The sequence below is a fragment of the Ochotona curzoniae genome, unplaced genomic scaffold (genome assembly GCF_017591425.1).
Source record: "Ochotona curzoniae isolate NIBS_2020 unplaced genomic scaffold, NIBS_Ocur_1.0 contig_3819, whole genome shotgun sequence".
Classification (NCBI taxonomy): domain Eukaryota; kingdom Metazoa; phylum Chordata; class Mammalia; order Lagomorpha; family Ochotonidae; genus Ochotona; species Ochotona curzoniae.
In genome coordinates, this window is record NW_024466004.1 from 22,411,720 (window position 1) to 22,432,081 (window position 20,362).

At 35.1% G+C, this 20,362-nt stretch overlaps 1 protein-coding gene across 1 annotated transcript in view; it reads right to left on the bottom strand.

Moving 5' to 3' along the window:
* The window catches only part of EYS (eyes shut homolog), a 1,254,974-nt gene that overhangs the window by 723,861 nt on the left and 510,751 nt on the right, over nt 1-20,362 (bottom strand). The window contains 2 exon segments of the mRNA XM_040983150.1: nt 1,816-1,931; nt 10,708-10,832. Coding sequence (XP_040839084.1) covers nt 1,816-1,931; nt 10,708-10,832 — 241 coding nt within the window.

Here is a 20,362-nt window from a genome sequence, read left to right on the forward strand (position 1 = left end):
TATTTTTTTCTTTAGATCTAGATCTGAGAATTTCTAGCCTCATCCAGATTTATGCATATTTTTTAGACATTTGGCCAGGCCTCTGATTTCCATTAAGTCTAATTCATTAACCATGAATTGCATCACAAAACTGAAGCAGTTCTCTCATGACTTACCTCCAAGTTTGGTTATCAGTACTCTGGCAATGGTTTCTGAAACAAATATTTAAAACTGCAATGCCACAGCCTTGCCAACTGGCGTTCTCTTATGATATTCATGCGCTGCAAGTTGCTTAGAAAAGAATTGTGTTAAAAATTAAATTTAAAAATGGAGACATTTTTACCAGAAGTCTTCTCCAGAGTTCATGGAGTTCAAGCAGATATAAATTTGCTGAGGAAACAGATTTATCCTATTTAGACATACAATATGCTGCGTCCAACTCTGGAAGTCCTGCCATGTCATTGAGCAAGAAAGAAACTCAGCCAACACTTGACAATGTTAAGCAATTTCTCCATTGTCACCCTCTTTTCAACTATATTATGACATTAAAGGAAAATGCATTAAGTCACTCATAACTCCAGATGGATCAGTTTGCCAGAATATTTTTCTCCTGAAAGGAAGACCTGAATGTACAGTTCAGGATGAATAATAGTAAGGGAAATGTGGAGACAACTGTAATGTTTATAAACAGAGAAAAACAGAAGCACCAAAGCATAATTCCCCTACTTTTATTTCTCATAATATTCTGTTACAGGAGGTCATATGCACAGAGCAGGGTGGGACCCCAGACTGGAGCAGACAGACAGGAGGAGCCTTGTATCCCAACCCCAGAGGCCCCTGGATCCTCACCAAGGCCTCAGTATGGGCACCAATGAATACATCCCAACTGCCAAAGAGACCACGGGGAACTGGAGTGCCTTCGCAGGCCGAGCACTCAGAGGACATCCTGCCACCCCCTTTGACCTACCATACGGGATGAAAGAAGCCCAAATCCTTCTTGGCGGGATCCAAGGTCATCGGAACAATTCACAGGAACCTTGAGCGGTCCACAGAAACAGAACAGTAAACTTCCTTTGGGACTAGGGAGAGGAGCTTTCTCTGATCCTTACTTAGTTCCATTGAAGATTTCTCTGCACACCCCTCCTAAAACTGTTCTGCCCTTCAATTGTTGACATATGCCTCGTTAGAGTTATAACCCAGTTTAGACTATCCTAAAATCTGCCAAGTTCAGCAAAATTAGGCTTCAACACTATAAACGGCTAAATACTAAAATGAAAACAGACATGAGACAGCTGAATAGTACCCTATAGCCATTTTAAGGTGTATAGCAGCTGGTTCTGTGTATAAACTAAAACTGAAATATCAATGAAGAAGTCACAGGATGTGGTTAAGAACTTGCATTTTTTTTTAACATATTGGTTACTCAATGCCATATCAATTAATTCCATAATGTTGTGAATTTTTGTTGATATTATGTTGGGACTTTAAATTGACTGGGATGATATTCTGCTAGCTCTGCCTTCAGACCAGAGATGGTCTCCCCAAGAAACTGTTGAATTAACCTGGACAATAAGATGCTGGACTCTATGTTTGGTATACTCTTGCAATGAAAGAATATTGACTGAATTTGAAATGTAATACAGTAACAAGGTGGAGGAATCCACCATGTGGGGGCAGGTACGGGGAGGGGTTGGGGGATCCCCAGAACCTATGAAACTGTGTCACAACATAATGCAATGTAATTAACAATAATAATATATATTAACAAAACAAAACAAAACAAATATTCTGTTACTTATTGCATTTAAAAGTCAATGTAAAAAGAAAACACATTACCACAAATGTGGCTGTATAGACGTGTGGCGAGCCAGCTTCACCTTTGCACACGCCATGAGTACAGGAGCTGTGAATGCATTCATGGAGTTTCTTGTCACAGTGATGGCCACACCATCCTGTTAAACAAAGCCACGAAGCATATATTCAGATTTTAGTGATGAGGCTGATAACTTTGACAGCATGTTTATTGGCTCTTATTGTTGGCTACAAATATGCTAGAATAATTTTAGTTCATGTTCACAATCATTTTACCATATAATTAATATTAGCATATCTGTTCAATTCATGTGAAAATTAAACTCAATGAAGATAGACTTTTTTCTCTAAAACCAGGCAGTTACTTATACATGACAGCCAATGAATGAATTCTTATCTGTGTATCATATAACATTTACATATTCAAATATATTAAGTTATTTAAACATAAAACAAATACATTGATGGCAATGGGATAAAAGGACTCCATTATTCCTTTTAGCATATATATATAAGTCTTCAGTTTCAGGAAAAAACAACTATTGTAGATATCTGGCAGCATCTTACAGTTGGTATGTCTTAAGCATTTGTGGAGCTAAAATATAATACAGTGTAAGAATATAAAGATTTTATGCATGTTCATCTGATCATCAGCTGTATTAATCTCCTTAAGCATGATAGTCAATTTTCATTCTCAAGTATAGTTGGAGTATGTATATCTTGTCTTTTGCTATCTTCTTGATATTTTTATCAACTCAGCAGCTGATATTGCTAATCTCTCTACAAGGCAACATCACATTTATAGTATAGTGGTACTATTACTTGCAATGGTTTTAAAAATCACTAATTCTGTACCATCAGTTACTTTAAGTGAATTTTAATATGTTACCCACAATGTCATGTTAACTATTCTACAACAGTTCTTAAGGTGCAGCTCTCAGGCCCCAGTGATTGCTAATGTCTACACTGTAACTGAAAATCATATCATTTCTCCATGTTTATAAGTTCAGCAGAATTTATTCTGTACCATGGCTAATAAAACCTATTAAGTTTCATTTATGATCCTAGTTAAAAATGTGGCTACATTATTCTTCCATAATAATTAAAAAAAACGACTACATAGTTAAAAATGTGGCTACATTATTCTTCCATAATAATTTTTTTAAAAAAACAATTACATATTGAGTGTGAAAAAATGATTCAATGAAATAAAACATTGTAACGAGAAAACAAATGCACACCTTTAAATAATCAGCAGTATCAGAATAAAAATTACAAGTGGATGACAAAAGACTGAATGTATCATGTCTTTGTCCAGGATGCTTTCCATTTTCACATGGTCTTTTAGATGTTGGAATGATTTTGCACATTTTGCAAACATAGAATGTATCAGAGGTAATACAGAAAGAATACTTTTGTAGGGCGCATGAAAAGTTATACAACCATTCACATGGCTGTGCACAAAAGCATATTCCATAAAACTAGTAACATTTGGATAACTGTTCTTGTAAAAGTCAACTACATACACAACTTAATAACAATACCTTAGTAACATTTACTAGTAACAGACACAAATACAAATGTAGAAAATCTGTGGAGAATTATAATGGAATGTTGATTGTAAAATTCAGAATAGATACTTCAGGGTTAGGGAAAATAAAGAACACTCTCCAGAGAGAAATTAGAGGAAGCTAAAGATATTACTAATACTTTATCTCTTAAAGGAAATGGTAGATCTAAACCCACTTATCATAGTTCTAATATAGTACATGAATGACATAAAATGTAATACTATCTTACTTATAACTTTAACTTTTTATTATTTTCTTTAATTTGAAAGATAGAAATATAGAGATGAAAAGGAGGAGAGAGAAGAGAAGATACTGCTCATCAGTTGGTTTGTTCTCCAGAGGCTTGTTCCAGGCAGAGCTCGGCCAGGTCAATTCCAGGAACCTGGAATTCCAACAGAATCTCCCACCTGGTAGAGGGATCTAACCACTAGGACCTCCATCCCCTGCTTCACAGGGGATCCAATAAAAGGGAGTTTGAATAGGGAACAAAACCCACTTTCAGTACTCCTAGTGAGTCTGATATGGAATGTGGGCATCACAAGAATTGTCTTAATTCTAAACGATGATCCTTGTCACACATCCTTTTGAATGGATGAAATATTTCAGACTAGATTTTAACAACATGTAGCGATATATGTAATAAAAATGTAGTTTTCCTTTTGTATCTAATCCTATAGAAGGCATAGGAAAGCTATAAGTAAAAGGATAAACAACAAGACACTACTCTAGTGTAATAACTGCAATATAAGAAGTACAATTTTTGCCAGTAGGAAAGAGAAACTGAACTCAACTAAAATGAAACAGAATTGGTAGGAGTTTTTGACCTGGCAGTGAGTTAACTGAAAAAATATTGAAGGATGTTTTAGTAAGGGGAAGTAGGCTAATGGGTAAGGCTGCCTAACGTTCTGATTATCTCTGGAGTCAGGATGCTAACTTTGAAAACGGGGAGGGATGAACGTTATGTACTTCTAGATTACAGGTAAAAAGTATGACTCTTATAGATCTTTGGGAATGGTAAGTCTGGTTCCTAAACATGACAACAGTCTGAGAAAAATTATAAATTTCAAAAGATAAAGAAATGACTTCCAGTAGGTGTTCTGAGGTTAAATGCTCTAAGGATAGGACATAAGTCTAAAATGAGGAAGGAGTCTGTGTAAAGCCATTCAAACTAATGGGAACCATCTTGGTCAAAAATTATAACCTAAGATAGAAAAGCAGTTGGTCAGAACTCGTGTAGTGGCATAGCAGTAAAGCTGTTGCTTGTGATACCAATGGCCCATGTGTACCAGGTCCGGTCTCAGCTGCTGTGCTTCAGTGGGTGGAAGGGGAGCAGGCTGAGTAAGAACTGGCACCCATATAGGATGCTGGTGACACAGACACTTAGCCTATTGCAACACAGAAATGTTTCTAGGTAAGACCGCCAGAAGACTTACCAGAAGCTAAGATGAAGAAAGGTTATTTTTGACCCTCATGTACATTTGATATTCATTTGTCATAACAAACAAAATATTCTGGAAAACAAATGGCAATTTAAAAACAAGTAACCAGAGTTGTCATTAGTAATGTAGGCCAAAGAATCAAAATCATTATGGTGTCAAACTCATAATAGTAATCTAATACCTGACACATAACAGGAAAAAAATATTTATAGAATAAATTATGCTAAACAATGCCAAGTACAAAACAAAGGTGACTTATAAGGCATATTATGGCAAAAGATGCAAAAATTTAAAATTGATGACTGTAACAAATGTTTAAATTTCTCAGCATACACACCTTGTAACACTAAGCAGTTTTAGTAACAACATTCTGTGCAAAGATGAACAATTATGATGGGTTGAGTTTGCGATTGAAACTGAAAGTCACTATTTCAAATACATGCATTTTCATTTCATTTTCCTTCTTAGTACCAAGTGGTTTGCATCTAATCTTGAGCAAATAAAACAAAAATTAAACCTAAACTTAAAATAAGTGTATTACTAGTTAACATATTTTTAGTAACTAGATAACAAAAAGTGATTTTATTTTCTTACTCTGAATCTAGAATATAGAGAATAATTATTTTGCAAAAAAAAATCACATATGCTCTAATATCATACAAGGATCATTTTGCTTTTCATGGGCCTAGATTTTTTTTTAAAAAAGAAGATTTATTTATTTTTATGGGAAAGGCAGGGGAAAACAGAAGAATTCCTAGGCAGGGTAAATTTCAATTCAATATTATCTAATATAGGAATAATGGCATGATGGATGTAGACCAGATTTCAAGAAGAGTTATCAATATTATTAGATGATTTTCTTCATTTGTGACAGGGAAATACGAACCTCTATAAATAAAATTAATTAGTCTGTATGTCTTTCTTTCATATTAAGGAAAAGGTAAATAGCTAAGATCTACTCAAAACAGGGGGAAAGTCCTAATTTTCTGCTGATAGAACTTCTGTGAGATAAAATAAAGCAAATCAGGATAGGGAAATCGGAGGATCCTCACAGTAGTTAAAATCACTAAAATCCAGAATAAGATATGGCATACCATTATATCTGATAATGAAACTTTTGCTTATGATTATCAATTTTTTTTACTATGTTAATAACATTTAATGTTAGATCCACTTTTTTGGCAAGAATTTTTAAATGATTTATATATTTATCTTGAAGACAAACAAAGGGAGAGAGAAAAAAAAAAGAGAGAGAGAAAATCTTGAGTATGTTGGTTCACTCTCAAATGGTTACAACAACTAATACTGGACCAGGATAGTTCCAGCAGTGTGGAAATTCCATCAGAGTTCTCATGTGAATTATAGTGTCCCAAGTATTTGGGTCATCCTCTTCTAGTTTCTCAGGCACATTAGCAGAAAGCTGGAATTCTGATATGGATGCCATTGTAACAAGCAACATAATCTGGTATGCTATCAGGTTATGTTGCTTAACATCACCCCTTAACAAATGTTTAACTGTGCTTGACTGTGAAATGCATTGCAGTTTAGGCATTCTATTTATAACAGATTTCCAGAATTCATTCACCGTGTACAAATGAAACTTAATGAGAAATTGTTATTTAGCAAGATACCATTTGGGGGGAACATGAGAGATAACAAATGAATGCATAAGTCATGCCAGGCTGCACTTTCTGGATGTGAAACACAGCTGTCACTAATGTGCCATGGGAGATTACTTGGGAACCCGGGGTTCTCATTGCTTATGAGTAAATAGATAACTTCTTTTCAAGTTTGAAACACAACCTACAGGGGTAATATAAATAAAATAAAATAGTGCTTTTGAGATAATATGACTATTATAATTTTTATCGTTTCCTAAAAACATGTATGCTAAAGTACCCAACATCTGAAATTTTCAATTCAGAGTAAAAGAAAAAGAAAAGCTCAACTAGAAGCATTTTCAGTGACAGAAAAATAAATATGTAATATTCTATCAAAATCAATTTTTGCTGTGTGCAACAGAAAGGTTGGCTGCATAAAGGCAGCACAGCACATTCAGGCACCTCTGGTTATTTAGCTATCTGTGGTGATAGTTACACAACTTAGACATATCTTGAAACTAAAAAACAAAACAAGACACCTTTTTATACAGCAATTAATTTTTTCATAGGAATAAAACACTGAAAATGGAGCAAACTCGATCATCCAAGAAAATTAAAAATGGAAAAAGAATAATCTACAGGAGGCAAATCATGTCTTAACTAATTTCAGTGGGGGTAGGGAGTTTAATATGTTCAAAAGCCAGGAAAATGGAAGCAGACATTGGCATTATGCAGCCCAAACCCTGAGCCCTTTTGAGCAGAGACAGAGATGTAGAACCGTGCTTATTGCATTTGGGAACAGGAATCTGACCTGCAGGCTAAGATGGGGTGGAGTGCCCCATCCATGTTGCAGTGTCTAACTAGATTAAAATCATGGCTTAGGTCGTAATTCCAGCTTCCTACTGGGAGGCACCCTGGGATACAAAAGGTGTTGGCTCAAATAGTGGGGTTCCTGATACCCATATATGACATCTCAATTCAGTTTCTAGCTTGACATTTCAACTCCAAATGTTGTGGGTATTTGGGGAAAAACCCCTTGTTAGATCTCTATGGCTCTTTCTCAGCCATTCAAACAAATTAGATACATAGATAGATGGATAGACAGACAGACAGACATTAGAGATAAAACTTCAAAAAAGAAGAAAGTATTTCATTTGTTGCCCAGTTGGCTTCTGTTCTTACAATTAAGTTGGTGAAGAGACCATTTTCCTAGGTGAAATAAGCCAGTCCTTAAAGGACAAATATCATATATTCTCTCTGATGTAAGGCAACATTCATGTGAAATACAAAGCAAGCAGTAAACAAGTATATACATATATATTCTAATAGATGAGCTGCATAAGGAAGGTTATAATACATGGGAGTGAAGATATTTTACAGTATGCATTTCCACTCCCAAAACGAAGACAGGACACCCAATGAAATAGTTACCTATACCTCAATAGTAGATGCTAGATTTTCTGCAGTTACTTATACCTAAATGCCATGGTAGACATGGGTGGCAGAATGCTGAGCTTGTAATTGTTGCTGGAGGATTATACTACTGTAATAATATGGATGGCATAGTGGGAGGGAAAAACAGGAAGGGGTAAGGAGGGAGAGGGGAAATCCCTATGCCTACAAGCTGTATTCTGGAAAATAACAAAGCTATTTCAAACTATTTTAAAAAGTACTGGTGAGTTCTGAACACCACTTACATCACAGACAGGCATCATTTTGTGTCCTGTGTTTTTACCAAGACTGATGAGCAGCATTCAAGACAGGGCCAAATCTGAATGCTGTGAAGGCTTTATAAGGGATTCGTGTTTCCTACTGAATCCAGAGTAGGCGGAATCTCAATCCACCACTTCAAAGTTTCTTTAGCAATTGTAAGGTATTAACAAAAAAGTACACTGGCATTTATAAGATGCATCTTTTTACTTATTCAAAATAATGATTTATGGCAAATTAAGCCTGGACTTGTAGAGTAGATTTAAACTATACCTTAGACAAGATTAATGAAAAGAAGGAAGAGAGGCAGGGAGAGGGAAGGGAATAGGGGATTGAGTAAAGTGGAGTTGTCTTCTCAAAACTGCATCTGTGGAAGACATAAAATCTGTTTTCTTTATATTAACAAAAATTGTAAAAAGCTATTATTAAAAAAGGAAACATGGGGCTGGTGCTGTGGCATAGTAGGCTAAGTCTTCCACTATGGCATCAGCTTCGCATATGGGCATCAGTTTGTGCTCTGACTGTTCCACTTCTCATCCAGTTTCCTGTGTAAAGTCCAGGAAGTCAGTGGAGGATGGCTCAAAGCCTTGGGCATCCATACTCAGTTGGAAGATGCAGAAGAAGCACCTTTGATGGGTTCAGCTCTAGCCTTTGTAGCCATTTAGAGAGTGAACCATTGGAGCACAGGGAGAAGGATGAAAGACCCTCTCTTTGTCTCTAATTCCCTGCAAAACTGCCTTCGAATAAAATCTTTTTCAAAAAGGGAGACTACCAATTACAAGATATGCAATGTGGGGCTTGAATAGTGGCACAATAGACTAAAACTCTGCCCGTAGTGCCAGAATTTCTGTTACCTACAGCCTGGGAAAACAGCAAAAGATGCCCCAAGTCCTAGGGGAGACAGGAGGTCCAGAAGCAGCAATTGTCTCCCGCATTTGGATCAGCCAGATCTGGCCATTGCAGCCATTTGGGGAATGAACCAATAAATGAAAGACCTTCTCTATCTTACCTTTACTCTCTGTAAAGTCTGCCTTTCAATGAAAATAAGTAAATTTTAAAAATAAGTAAATTAAAACAATATGTATTGATAGGATAAATAGATTTAACATGTAGGTGTTTTGTTTCCTAAGTATTTCTGTAGCACTATTTACATTGTTGTCCTAGCTATCATAAGGTTTAAAATGTTCAGAGCCCAGGAAAGGTGTTGCTTGAAAGAGACATAGCTTTTGAAAGGGTATTCCTTTCTTACACCAGAAGATTATTATCTTTATTCTACTTATTTTACTTTTGAATATTACAGTGTTACACACAGATAGCTATTTAGCAATACAGGTGGTAAGAGCTAGATGTTTGAAGTGACCATTGCATTGAACGTGCAAATGTAAAACTGGGTTCTGAATAAATGCTGAACTTCTAAACAGCATGTGTCTGACAATTGGTAGGCGTCCACTAGTTTTGTATGACTCCACATAAATCAAATATGCACTAATACTCGAGTGGCTGTCTGACTGCTGTTTTCTCAGTGGATGCAACAAACGCATTACTTACACACTATCTGGGGGCATCTGTGGGTCTGTCAATAATGGTGTTTTTTTTTTTCAAGTCACTGGAAATATTCCTCATATACTGCTAAAAGAGGATTTATGCTCAAACAACTTAGATGTTTAATAACCCTTTGGATAAATAAAACTGAATATTGAAAATGAGTGACAAAAGATAAAGTAAAAAAAATTGGAAAGGCTAGAGAACTAAATAAATAGAAGCAAGAAATGCTTGTACAATAATTCCTTTATATAGAACTTAAGTGGAATTGTCAAAAAGAACAGTTATTAATGAGTGGTTTACTCTGCTTTGGATGTTATACCAAAATATAAACCTGTTGCTTACAAACTACACAAATTTATTTCTCCCAATTCTAGAGATTGGAAAGTTCAAGATCATGTTGCTGAGTTCTTGCTTTCTGCTTCTTGGATGACACCTTCAGTTAGGGTCCTCACCTTGTGGAGGGGCAGCTTTCTTGCTGGAATCCCATATTTAAGGGTCCTAATTTCATGTATAAAGATTCTGCTCTCATGATTCTAACAAAGACCCTACTTTCAATTACTATGTTGTTGCTAATTAGATTTCAACCTGATAATTTTACAGAGAAACAAATATTTATGACATAAAAGGAGCTTTACTTTGAATAAAATCATTTTATTCAACTTACCCATTTCTGTGCTCAGAACTGTTAAAAGAAATGATACTACCAGTAAGAATAAGAACTAGCATTTCCAAAGTACTTGTTATGATATAACTGGTAGGAAGATCAGGAATCTGAAATTTACAGATTTTATGTGATAGGGTGTTTCTTTATACTCAAATATAAGAGTGTTCTGCCAATACCCTAAGTATCTGCATTACTAGCATCGGAGAACATTGATTTCATCTTTTCCAACCATGTTTTTTATATATGACTTTACTGAAAGTCAATACTATTGCTGGTGCCAGTTGTCAAAATTGTATTATGTACATAAAATGTAGGTAAATATATATATCTTAATAATATATACAACATAGTGAAACATTTGTACAGAACATTTGTAGAACAATTACCTTGTTGGCATATGCAAATGTATCCATTGATGTGATGCTCACAGTTTGCACCATTCCGACATGGTGATGAAGAGCAGTCATCTACATCCGTTTCACAAAATGGACCAGAAAATCCAGGAAGACACCTAAGAATAGAGTGAAAATTAAACATGGATATATGACACGTGTAAGCAATATTACCTTTGGCCTTGAGATGTCTTTATTAAAATATGTTTTTGGCGCTCTAACAACATGCAGCTAGAAATCTGTAATAACATAATAAAGTGTAATAAAATTAATTCCAACTTCTAATACATGCAGCTCCTATTATTCAGCGCCTGTGAATGCTATGTTTTATAATATGGCCTTTCAAAGGTAATTAATTAAGTTAGAGACCTTAAGATTAGTTCATCCTGAATTAATTTAGGGGGTCCTAAATCCAATGACAAGTGTTGGTATAATTGAGAAGACCATATTTCTGAAAATGGAAGCAGACATGGGCATTACGCAGCCCCAAACCATCAACCATCTGGGAGCCTTGCGAATTCATAAGAGAAGTGTCCATTGGAACGTTTCAAAGGAATGGTTTCAGTGACAGTCTGATTTTGGCACTGCTTTATTTGGATAGCCATTTACAGAGGTATTTAGTTATGTACTATTGAAAATAGGTCCTGCGTTTCTGAAAATTATTTTATGCAGCCATAAATAAGTTTTAGGGCTAGCAAATGATCCAGTATGTTGCTGATCCCATTGTGCTAATCAATGAAGCGTCCAAAGAAGTAATTCCTGACAAAAACAACACTTCTAACTGTATATGAATTAATGGACTAAGCTTTCATTATCAAGATGAAGTCATTTTTTGAATTGTTACTTGAACTGTGAATCTAGTCCCCTTTTATAACAAACTCATGCCATTTTAGTCACTAGGAGAGTTACCTCACATATAAAATGTAGTCAGAGCTCATTTTGTTCAGAATTGAAGTTTTCATTTTTTCTAAGTATCAATAATTGCTCTTCAAAATGCATAATTAAGATCCTCATCAGTACACATCCTTACCCATTGTTAATATTATTATCATTATTATTGTTACTGAACTTGACTTCAAAGCAAGAATATCAATGTAGCACAGTATTTCTAAGGGATTAGTTTAAAAAATATTTAGTAGTTTTTTATTTGGTAATAACTTGAGATTGATGGGAAAGTTACAAAAGTTCCTACTGCTGATTCTTCTTATTAAAAATTTACACTAATATGTAAAATGTCATAATGTTGACATATTATTATTAAGGTATAAATAACTATTATTCTAATTTTCCTCAGTTTTACCCAATGTCATTTTGTTCCTCTATGAATCCTTTTCAGAATATTATATTACATTTAGTTTTCATGTCTCTTTGTGATAGCTTCTCACAGTTTCTGATCTTTGCCTGTTTTGAGGAATATTAACAAAATATTCTGTATTATTGAGTCTTAGTATTGAGTCTGAGTATTTTAGTATTATTGAGTCTTAGGCTTGCAATATGGCAAGTGTCTTTGTGTGTTTTAGGGAAGGAAGACGGAGAAAAAACTCCTATCACATCAGATTAGGAGTACTTTCAATGGAAGTTGTCATGCACATTCCACATTTAGAGGGATGAGAAATTATGCTCCACCTTCCAAAGAAGGATGTAGATAAATATTTTTAAATACTTGTCCGTGTCTGAACAAAGGAAAACAAATTCTGGCAGCCTGAGTGGGTTTACTTCATATCAATGTCAGTTTAGGAAGAAATGGCATTTTTACTCCATTTTCTATTTCATGAATAAGGAATATCTATTTACTAGAATTTTATTACAATTTTATTTCTTCTGTTAGCATTTTGCAATTTTAACATAAATTTACATATTTGGTAGATTTATTTATACATTATCAATATTAAGTGATTACTATTGTAATTGCTTGCTTTTTGTTTTCTTTCCAATGTCCAATGTCCATTGCTAGAAAATGATTGATTTTACATCCTGCAACTATGCTACAGTATCTTAGTATCTTAGTTCCACAAATATCTTATAAAATCACTTTAGATTTCTTAGGGCTTTTCAAAAGACAACTACTACATTTGAGAAAAAAGACAGTCTCATTTCTTCTAACCCAATTTTGAAGCCAGCTATTTATTACTTTTCCTTGTATTATCACCATTGGTAGAACCTCTAGGATAATGTGAAATAAGAATTCTTAGGGAGAATATATCTGTTTTATTTTCAGGTTTTCAGGAGAGAGTAATTTTCTCCACTAAATATGATCTTAGGGTTTTGGGTTTTGTTTGTTTTCTTGTTTGTCTGTTTGCTTTTTTTTTTTTGTATATGCCCTTATTTAGTTCCAGCAAGTTCCTTCTACTACTAGATTTTGGCAGTTTTGGTAATGAGTAAGCATTGAGATCAACCAAATGATTTTCTGCATCCAGAAAAATAATAATATCCTTGTTATCTGTGTTACCTAGTGTTTGTAGGATTATTGCCAAACAACATTCAAAACTGGTTGCAGTTAATGTAGAATCCCCAAACTGGGTCTGCTTGCCCAATGTGCAGAAAGCCAATCAGTGACATTGGGGTAGTGTGAAGAAGTAGGTCTATGGCAAAGCACAGAGCACAGAGCTGGGTGGTTGCTGCTCAATTCCTAGCTCCCTCAGTAGTCACAGGTAAAGGTTCTTTGTAGACAGATAATTGGAGGCTGAGAGGTGTGTACATGTAAAGTTCCTGATTGGTCAGGGAATTTATGATGTTCTGGTGGGCTCGACTCCACCTGGGGTCATTTGAATGTAGTTGCATTCTCTCCAGGGTTTCCCAGAAAGAGGGTACTGGGCATTAAGGTTTATCTATAGACAGACAGGAGGCTCTTTGTGATTTAAACCCTGAAGCCTTTCTCTCATTTTGGTGAATTCCTTTTCATAAAGAACAGGCAAGGAAATTTTGTGCTAAGGGAGACCAGCCAAGGACACCTGAGGTTGGGGAAAGGGCATGAGTCTGGACCATGTTTCTACATCAAAGGAATTTGGATTGAGAATCATTATTCATCAAGTGATAAGAGCCATGAATATGATCATGTGTATGCTTTATCAAGTATCTCATGTATATAACAAATTATACTGAGTATTTCCTGCTAAGTCAGCATTGTTCTCCTGAGTGAACTCCACATTTTGATTCAAGCTTGCATATAGGCATAATTGTTTGGTGATTTGTAAAATGCCTAAAAATCCTAATTTTAAATCCAAAAATTAATATGGAAATGGAAGAGCTAAAGAGGGAATGAGAAAGAAAGATGTTTCATTAACTCGCTCACTCTTCAAAGGCTGCAATATCTAGTTCTGGGCCAGGTCAAGGAGCCAGAAACTTCATCGTCATCTGCCACAATGGTGTTAGGGGGCCAAGTACTTGCGTACTCTGCTGCTGTCCTTCCTGCTATATTAGCAGCAAGCTGGCTCTTATATGTGGCTTGCTGGCATCACAAACAGTAGCTAAGCCTGCTATGATAACAATGTTGACCTCTAAGTTCAAACTTTCACTCCTTTCTTAAATGTAAAATTCTCATCTAATTGTTGGAAATGTTTTTGAATGGTCTTGTAACAATAGAAGAGCATAACAGTACACTGTTATTCCATTGACGATCTTTACACGGACATTTAGTTTGAAGTGCTATTAGCAAATGGTGACAGTGACCCCAAATAAGTCTGCAAATTAGAAAGCACAGCTTTACCAACTGTTATAAAAATTGTAAATGTAACCATCTAGCACTATGATTCTGTTACTTTCATACTCTTTTCCTTCAACACTCTGCCAGTCACTACATCCTCCTTAACCTGTTTTTTGCAAATCTTTCTCTAAGTTTTCAATACTGATATTATTATCTTTATTTTTCATGTTAGTTAGGATGAGTAACAATTTAATTTAATGCAACTTAACTGAGACACTCACACAAAACTCATTTGCCTTTGTAATATCTACTTTTACAGTTTTAAAAGAAACACATCTGCAACATTTTATATGCTATTTGCATGTCTTTGATAATATAATTGAATAGAATACAGCTTATAATTGTGAAAGAGGAAAAGACAAAAGGCAATTTTAAAAAAATTACAAAGCACCAACTTTGAGAACAGTAACTGCCTAGAAGTTGAGTGTTTATCACTATTAGAAACCTTGATGGATGTAATAATTCTCAAGTTAAGAATATTTTAATAAGTTTCATATATTTAAGTAAGACATATCATACAATTTCAGAATCCTCAGAGTTCTTATAGCTAATTTGCTTTTTTTTTTAACTAACTCATGAGTACAACTGCACACAATTTCTTGAACAAGGAATATACTTAAACATTAAATGTACAACCCCGTGAATATTAAACATGCCTTTTCTAGGTAACTGAACATCACCAGCGATGAACTGGGAGTCTCTTTAGGAACTCAAACATTCTGTGTATAACTCTGATCTAATTTAATTTATCTATATTGTGGTCGAAAAATCAACATCTTTTACAGTAATTTTTTGCTTATTTTCGTGGAATTAGAGAATAGACATGGACAAAATGGAATAAAACAAACCACTTGACATCACTCTTGTCATTCTGTCTAGACTTGCATGTCTTGGATGACATGTCTAATGGTCCAACTGAAACTGAAATGGGCATAACAAGTGACCTAAGTGGTTGAAATCCAAACATTGTCACTTAATCTGTCCCTCATATGAATGGCTATGGAATGAGAATACTGACTTTCTTTCCTTACTGTTTCCATAATTTGATTTGAAAACTACCAAATCACTGAGAAATATAAGAAGGGTGCAGGAAGATAAACCAGGAGTGTCTTAGTGATATGAGTAGAATGATCTTCATTATTTGTTCCATAGAATTCCAGTGCATGCTGTACTATTTGACCATGCTATACCCTTTACCCTCTTAAAAATACTGGTGTTTAAAACTCATTTGGTTATGAAAAGACTCATTTGGTTAATATGATGTAGAAATGTGATCGACTGGAAACTAAATTATTACTTATATTTTCATATGTGTAATTCTAGTTTATTAAGGCCTTAAATAAGTGAAACACTGCATATCATAATTGGTATGGCAAATAATTAGTTTTATTAGTATTGCCTAAAGCATGCATTCTTACAAGCTACATCTAATTTTACAATTTTACTTTTATTTTGAGTAATTATATTATTATTAAGATTAATTAGGCACACATATTAAAAATATTCTCAGAAAGCAATTTTTATAGCATACATTTACGTTTCTTGAGGGCAACTTACAAATCAGAATATTGCCCAAATAGTGTTAATTTTGTATATGAACAAGTCAAACAGTTCATATGCAAAAGAAATATTAACCTGTACCAGTGATCATGAATGAACAAAATTCAAATGGAGCCTATTTTTATGGATGATACTGTATCAAATCAGCTTTCATAAAAGCTTGGCTTTATGTTTTGATTTTTTAGAGGGTTTCAATATTGTGCTGATATTTTGATGTGTACTACTACCTATTCAGAAGCTGACACTAAGGAGATCAGCTGCTTTCAAGGTAAGGAACCCCCCAAAATAAAAGGCCGGAGAAGAATGAAACATGGCAGAAAGAGAAGCCAATTGAAAGGACATTGTTATCAGCTTGCCACTGTGGCTGGGAATGAACATCCTTACAGCCACATATGTTAAGATATGGAGAGTACTTTCTCATTGACTATCGGCTTACTTTAGATGCGTTTCTGTTAAGTGGATTATGGAGACAGCATGGCTTCTGCTTCTTTTCCAGGATCTGTGGAGTAAGCCAAGCACATGCAACATGTCCACTTATAACTGTGAGAAATCCCAAGAGGTAAAGAAGAAATGGGAGCCTGTAGTCAGCAGCTGCATGGGTGAGCTTAGACGCTCACTCAGTCCCATGCAAGCCTTCCTGTACAGCTCAGCTGGTACCTTCATTGCAACTTTAGGAAAATACTGTTGGCTGGGATCACCCAGGGAAGCCATTCTAATCCCCGACTCACAGGAACTGAGAGTAAATAATATTTGTTGTTTTGAGCCACTTAGCTCTGTGAGTAACTTGTTGAACAGCAATAGGAAGTATGTACACATTGAAGACCTACAGAAGATATTTGGAGCAGGCAGATTTTCAGGAATGATGGAGAAGCAGAGCAATTATCCACTGATACAAATTCCTTATGGGTCAGGGATTACTCCTAGAGCAACAAGGTCTCCATACTCCTGGGCTTTACTGTAGCAGCTATCCTGTGTGAGCCTTAGATTTTTTCACATTTCCAAGCAGCCCCAACGTGTAAAGGTGGAGGCATTTGAGGGGAGAGGGAGTGGTGAGAAGAAACACCCTCCTGTCCCATCTGCCTCACATGGAGCCACAGCTTACTTTATATGTTCAATAAAATATCAGGAAACAGAGACAAACTACACTGACAAACTAGGAACCTGTTTTTATGTATTCACATTTAGGAATCTACTTTTATGCATTCTACCTTTAAGTAGATGTATGGGATTAATTTTAGAAATTAATAAGCGAATAACTAGAAGCAACCTGGACAAGAAAACTTACCTCAATATATTTTAATTTCTATCAACAACTTTTCTAAACTTGTTTGCTGTGATCAGAGAAATCTTCTCAAGGCAAAACTCCCAATTATGAAGAAAGTTTGCAATTCTATATTACATTAGCCTAATTTAGTCAGTAATGAATATTATAGTTAATGGTAGTTAGATTTTTCTAGTTATGTACACTGCAGGTTTCATGGTCATTTACACAAGTTTGAAAATCCTAAAAGCACAACCCAAACTTAGGATGAACGTATTTTTAGTTTGCCAGTAATTAAGACCCTTCATGTGGTCCAATTTAAGTTAAAAAGAATTCTGTCAGCACACATGTTTTGGAGGAATTCATTGAAAACTTGCTGTTTCCCATGAAGCCAACAGGGGAAAGGTTTCTGATGAGAGTGGTTAAGTATGTTGCCTTTTCAGTGCCCACATTTTTTAACGCTAGAATTTCTTAACTCACATATCGAAGAAGTAGATCGTTGTTTTTTAAAGGATCCTCTGTGTGTCGACACATGGTTTTCTAAGGTAACCCATTTGAACTTCCGTAGCTTAAGTCAAAACTTTAATGTGTAGAGAAAGGGGAGCCCATACACTGCTACTAGAACTGTAAATTACTGAAGCACTGTTAAAAACAGTGTGGAGATTGCTTTAAAAGGCCAGCTCCATGGCGTGGTGGACTGATCTTCTGCCTAAGGTGTGGGCATCCTACATTGGCACCAGTTCTAGTCCTGCTGTTCCACGTCCCATCTGGCTCTTTGTTCACGCCTCTGGGAAGGCAGCCACAGAAGGCCCATGAACTCTTTAAAAGATTGTGGTAAAAACACATTGACATGAAAACAGACACAACTTTGGTAGGTTGTTTTATAATTACTGTTTAAGAAGTAGAAAGCAAAAGTTATTATCTTTTGAATGATCTCTTGTATAACTAGTCTGGTTTTCTTTTTGTAAAATTCTAAAATAATTTATTCAATCTTTTTTTTGGCAATAGCAAATGATGAAAAAAAAAATCTCTAACAAAGTTTATGTCAATTTCATATGTCCCTGAAACACTGACAATTTTTTTTAAAGTCTACTTTTAAATCATTTTGCTTCATATTTGCCTTGAATTTCTTCCTAGTTATCAGGGGATTTAATTCTGTTTCCTCAAGGTCAGGTAGTACTTGGTTACAAGACATGTTTGAGTTGGGATTAGTACTAAATGTAAGAACGTTTTACATCCTACACAATCTTGTAACAGCAGGAAATGGAAAATTTGCATGAAATAATGAACACTCAAGGGAAAAGACATGTTGTATTTAAGTGAGAAGATAGTATTATGCATTTAAAAATATTATATCTTTCTAGTTTCACTTTCTAAATATAGGTCTATGCCAAAATCAATGTTTGAACTTTCTTTTTCATCTTGCCACTAGGCAAGCTGATCAACAGAGGAGTATAAATTACACATATAAATTTCTTTTCTAGGTAATTTATATGTCCGGAGTACATTTAATATTTGTGAAGTCTTTATTTACTTATTTGAAAGTCAGAGTTGAAGAGAAAGAGGAAGAGCAGAGTACGATGTTCCATCGGCCAATTCACTCCCTAGACAGCCACAACAGGTGGGCTGAACCCAGGATCTCGGAGATTCTTCCGGGTCTCCTGCACGTGCGGCAGAGGCCCACCTGCTGATGCTATCTGACATTATCTCTTTCCCAGGTCGTTTTCAGGGAGCTGGATCAATGCAGCTGCCACGCAATCTGCCCATTTAGGAGGTTGGCATCACACATGGCAGTTTTCCTCCACAATTCTAGCACTTAAACTAGGTTTTCAGCATGTGTTCTAGTGCAGTATGAAATTAAAAAAAAACACCTGATATTTAGGTTGCAACTAATCATCGCACTAATGTAATCAACATGACGAAGAATGGGCCACAGTTAAAGAAGCTGAATTTCAGAAAATTTTGGTGAAAGTATTAAAACTGATATTCATCAACATAAGTCATTTTGTAATTATTAATCAATGCGTGAGGTGAACCTTAAGGGGTTGATTTAGGATGCATTATATCAAGACAATGTATTTCTTTAAAAATACCCCACAGTTTCAATTAGGCTTGTTAAAATACTGCTCTATTATTTTGACTCTCACCTGTGAGGACTCATCAAAATATTCATAAATGATGCACGAATTTTAAAATATGGACATCAAAATAAAGGGTTTCTTTCATTTGATATATTTACACAGATTTCTGAATGTAGTCCTTGCATTTTAACACAATGTACATTTTCTGATCATTCCTTATTCAGAATTCTGTTCCTAAGTCTGTACTGTGACATACCGAAATTGGATCATGTTATGTAAGTACAGAAATTTAAAAAAGAAACTCAGGGGGAATAATAAATTTATTTAAATTATATTCATTCTAAAACATGGTGAGAAAACATGTGATAGACACTATAAAGTTGTGAAATAATTACGTAATAAATTTTTTATGAATTATAATAAAATGTATTATGTATTAGATAATTTAAGCTAGAAGTATGTATTTATTTCACTATGAGAAATTATTTTAGCAAAATATTTTTATGCAAAACTGAGGTATTTTCCCTTTATCCTAGTCACTAAGTATTTCCACATTTTTTTAAGATTTTTTTTTTATTGGAAAGGCAGATGTGCAGAGAGAAAGAAGTACAGAGAAAGCTTTGTCCACTAGTTCACTCTCCAAGTGGTCACGTCAACCAGAGCTGAACTGATCTAAAGCTAGGAGCTTCTTCTGGGTCTCCCACACAAGTGCAGAGTCCCAAGGCTTTCGGCCATTCTGGACTGTTTTCACAGGCCACAAACAAGGAGCTGGATGAGAAGTAGAACAGCTGGGATATGAATTGGTGCTCACATGGGATCCTGGCATATGTAAGGTGAGGATTTAGCCACTAGGTTGTCTCGCTGGGCCCAGTGTTTCTGCATTTCATACAATATACTTTCTAAGGAATCTCCTAATTATGAATTTATGTATATTTTCAAATTCTTTGATTTGAAATCTGGCCAGCTGTGATGAAATTTATTTTTTTTAAGATTTATTTATTTTTATTGCAAAGTCAGATATGCAGAGAAGATAGGCAGGAGAGA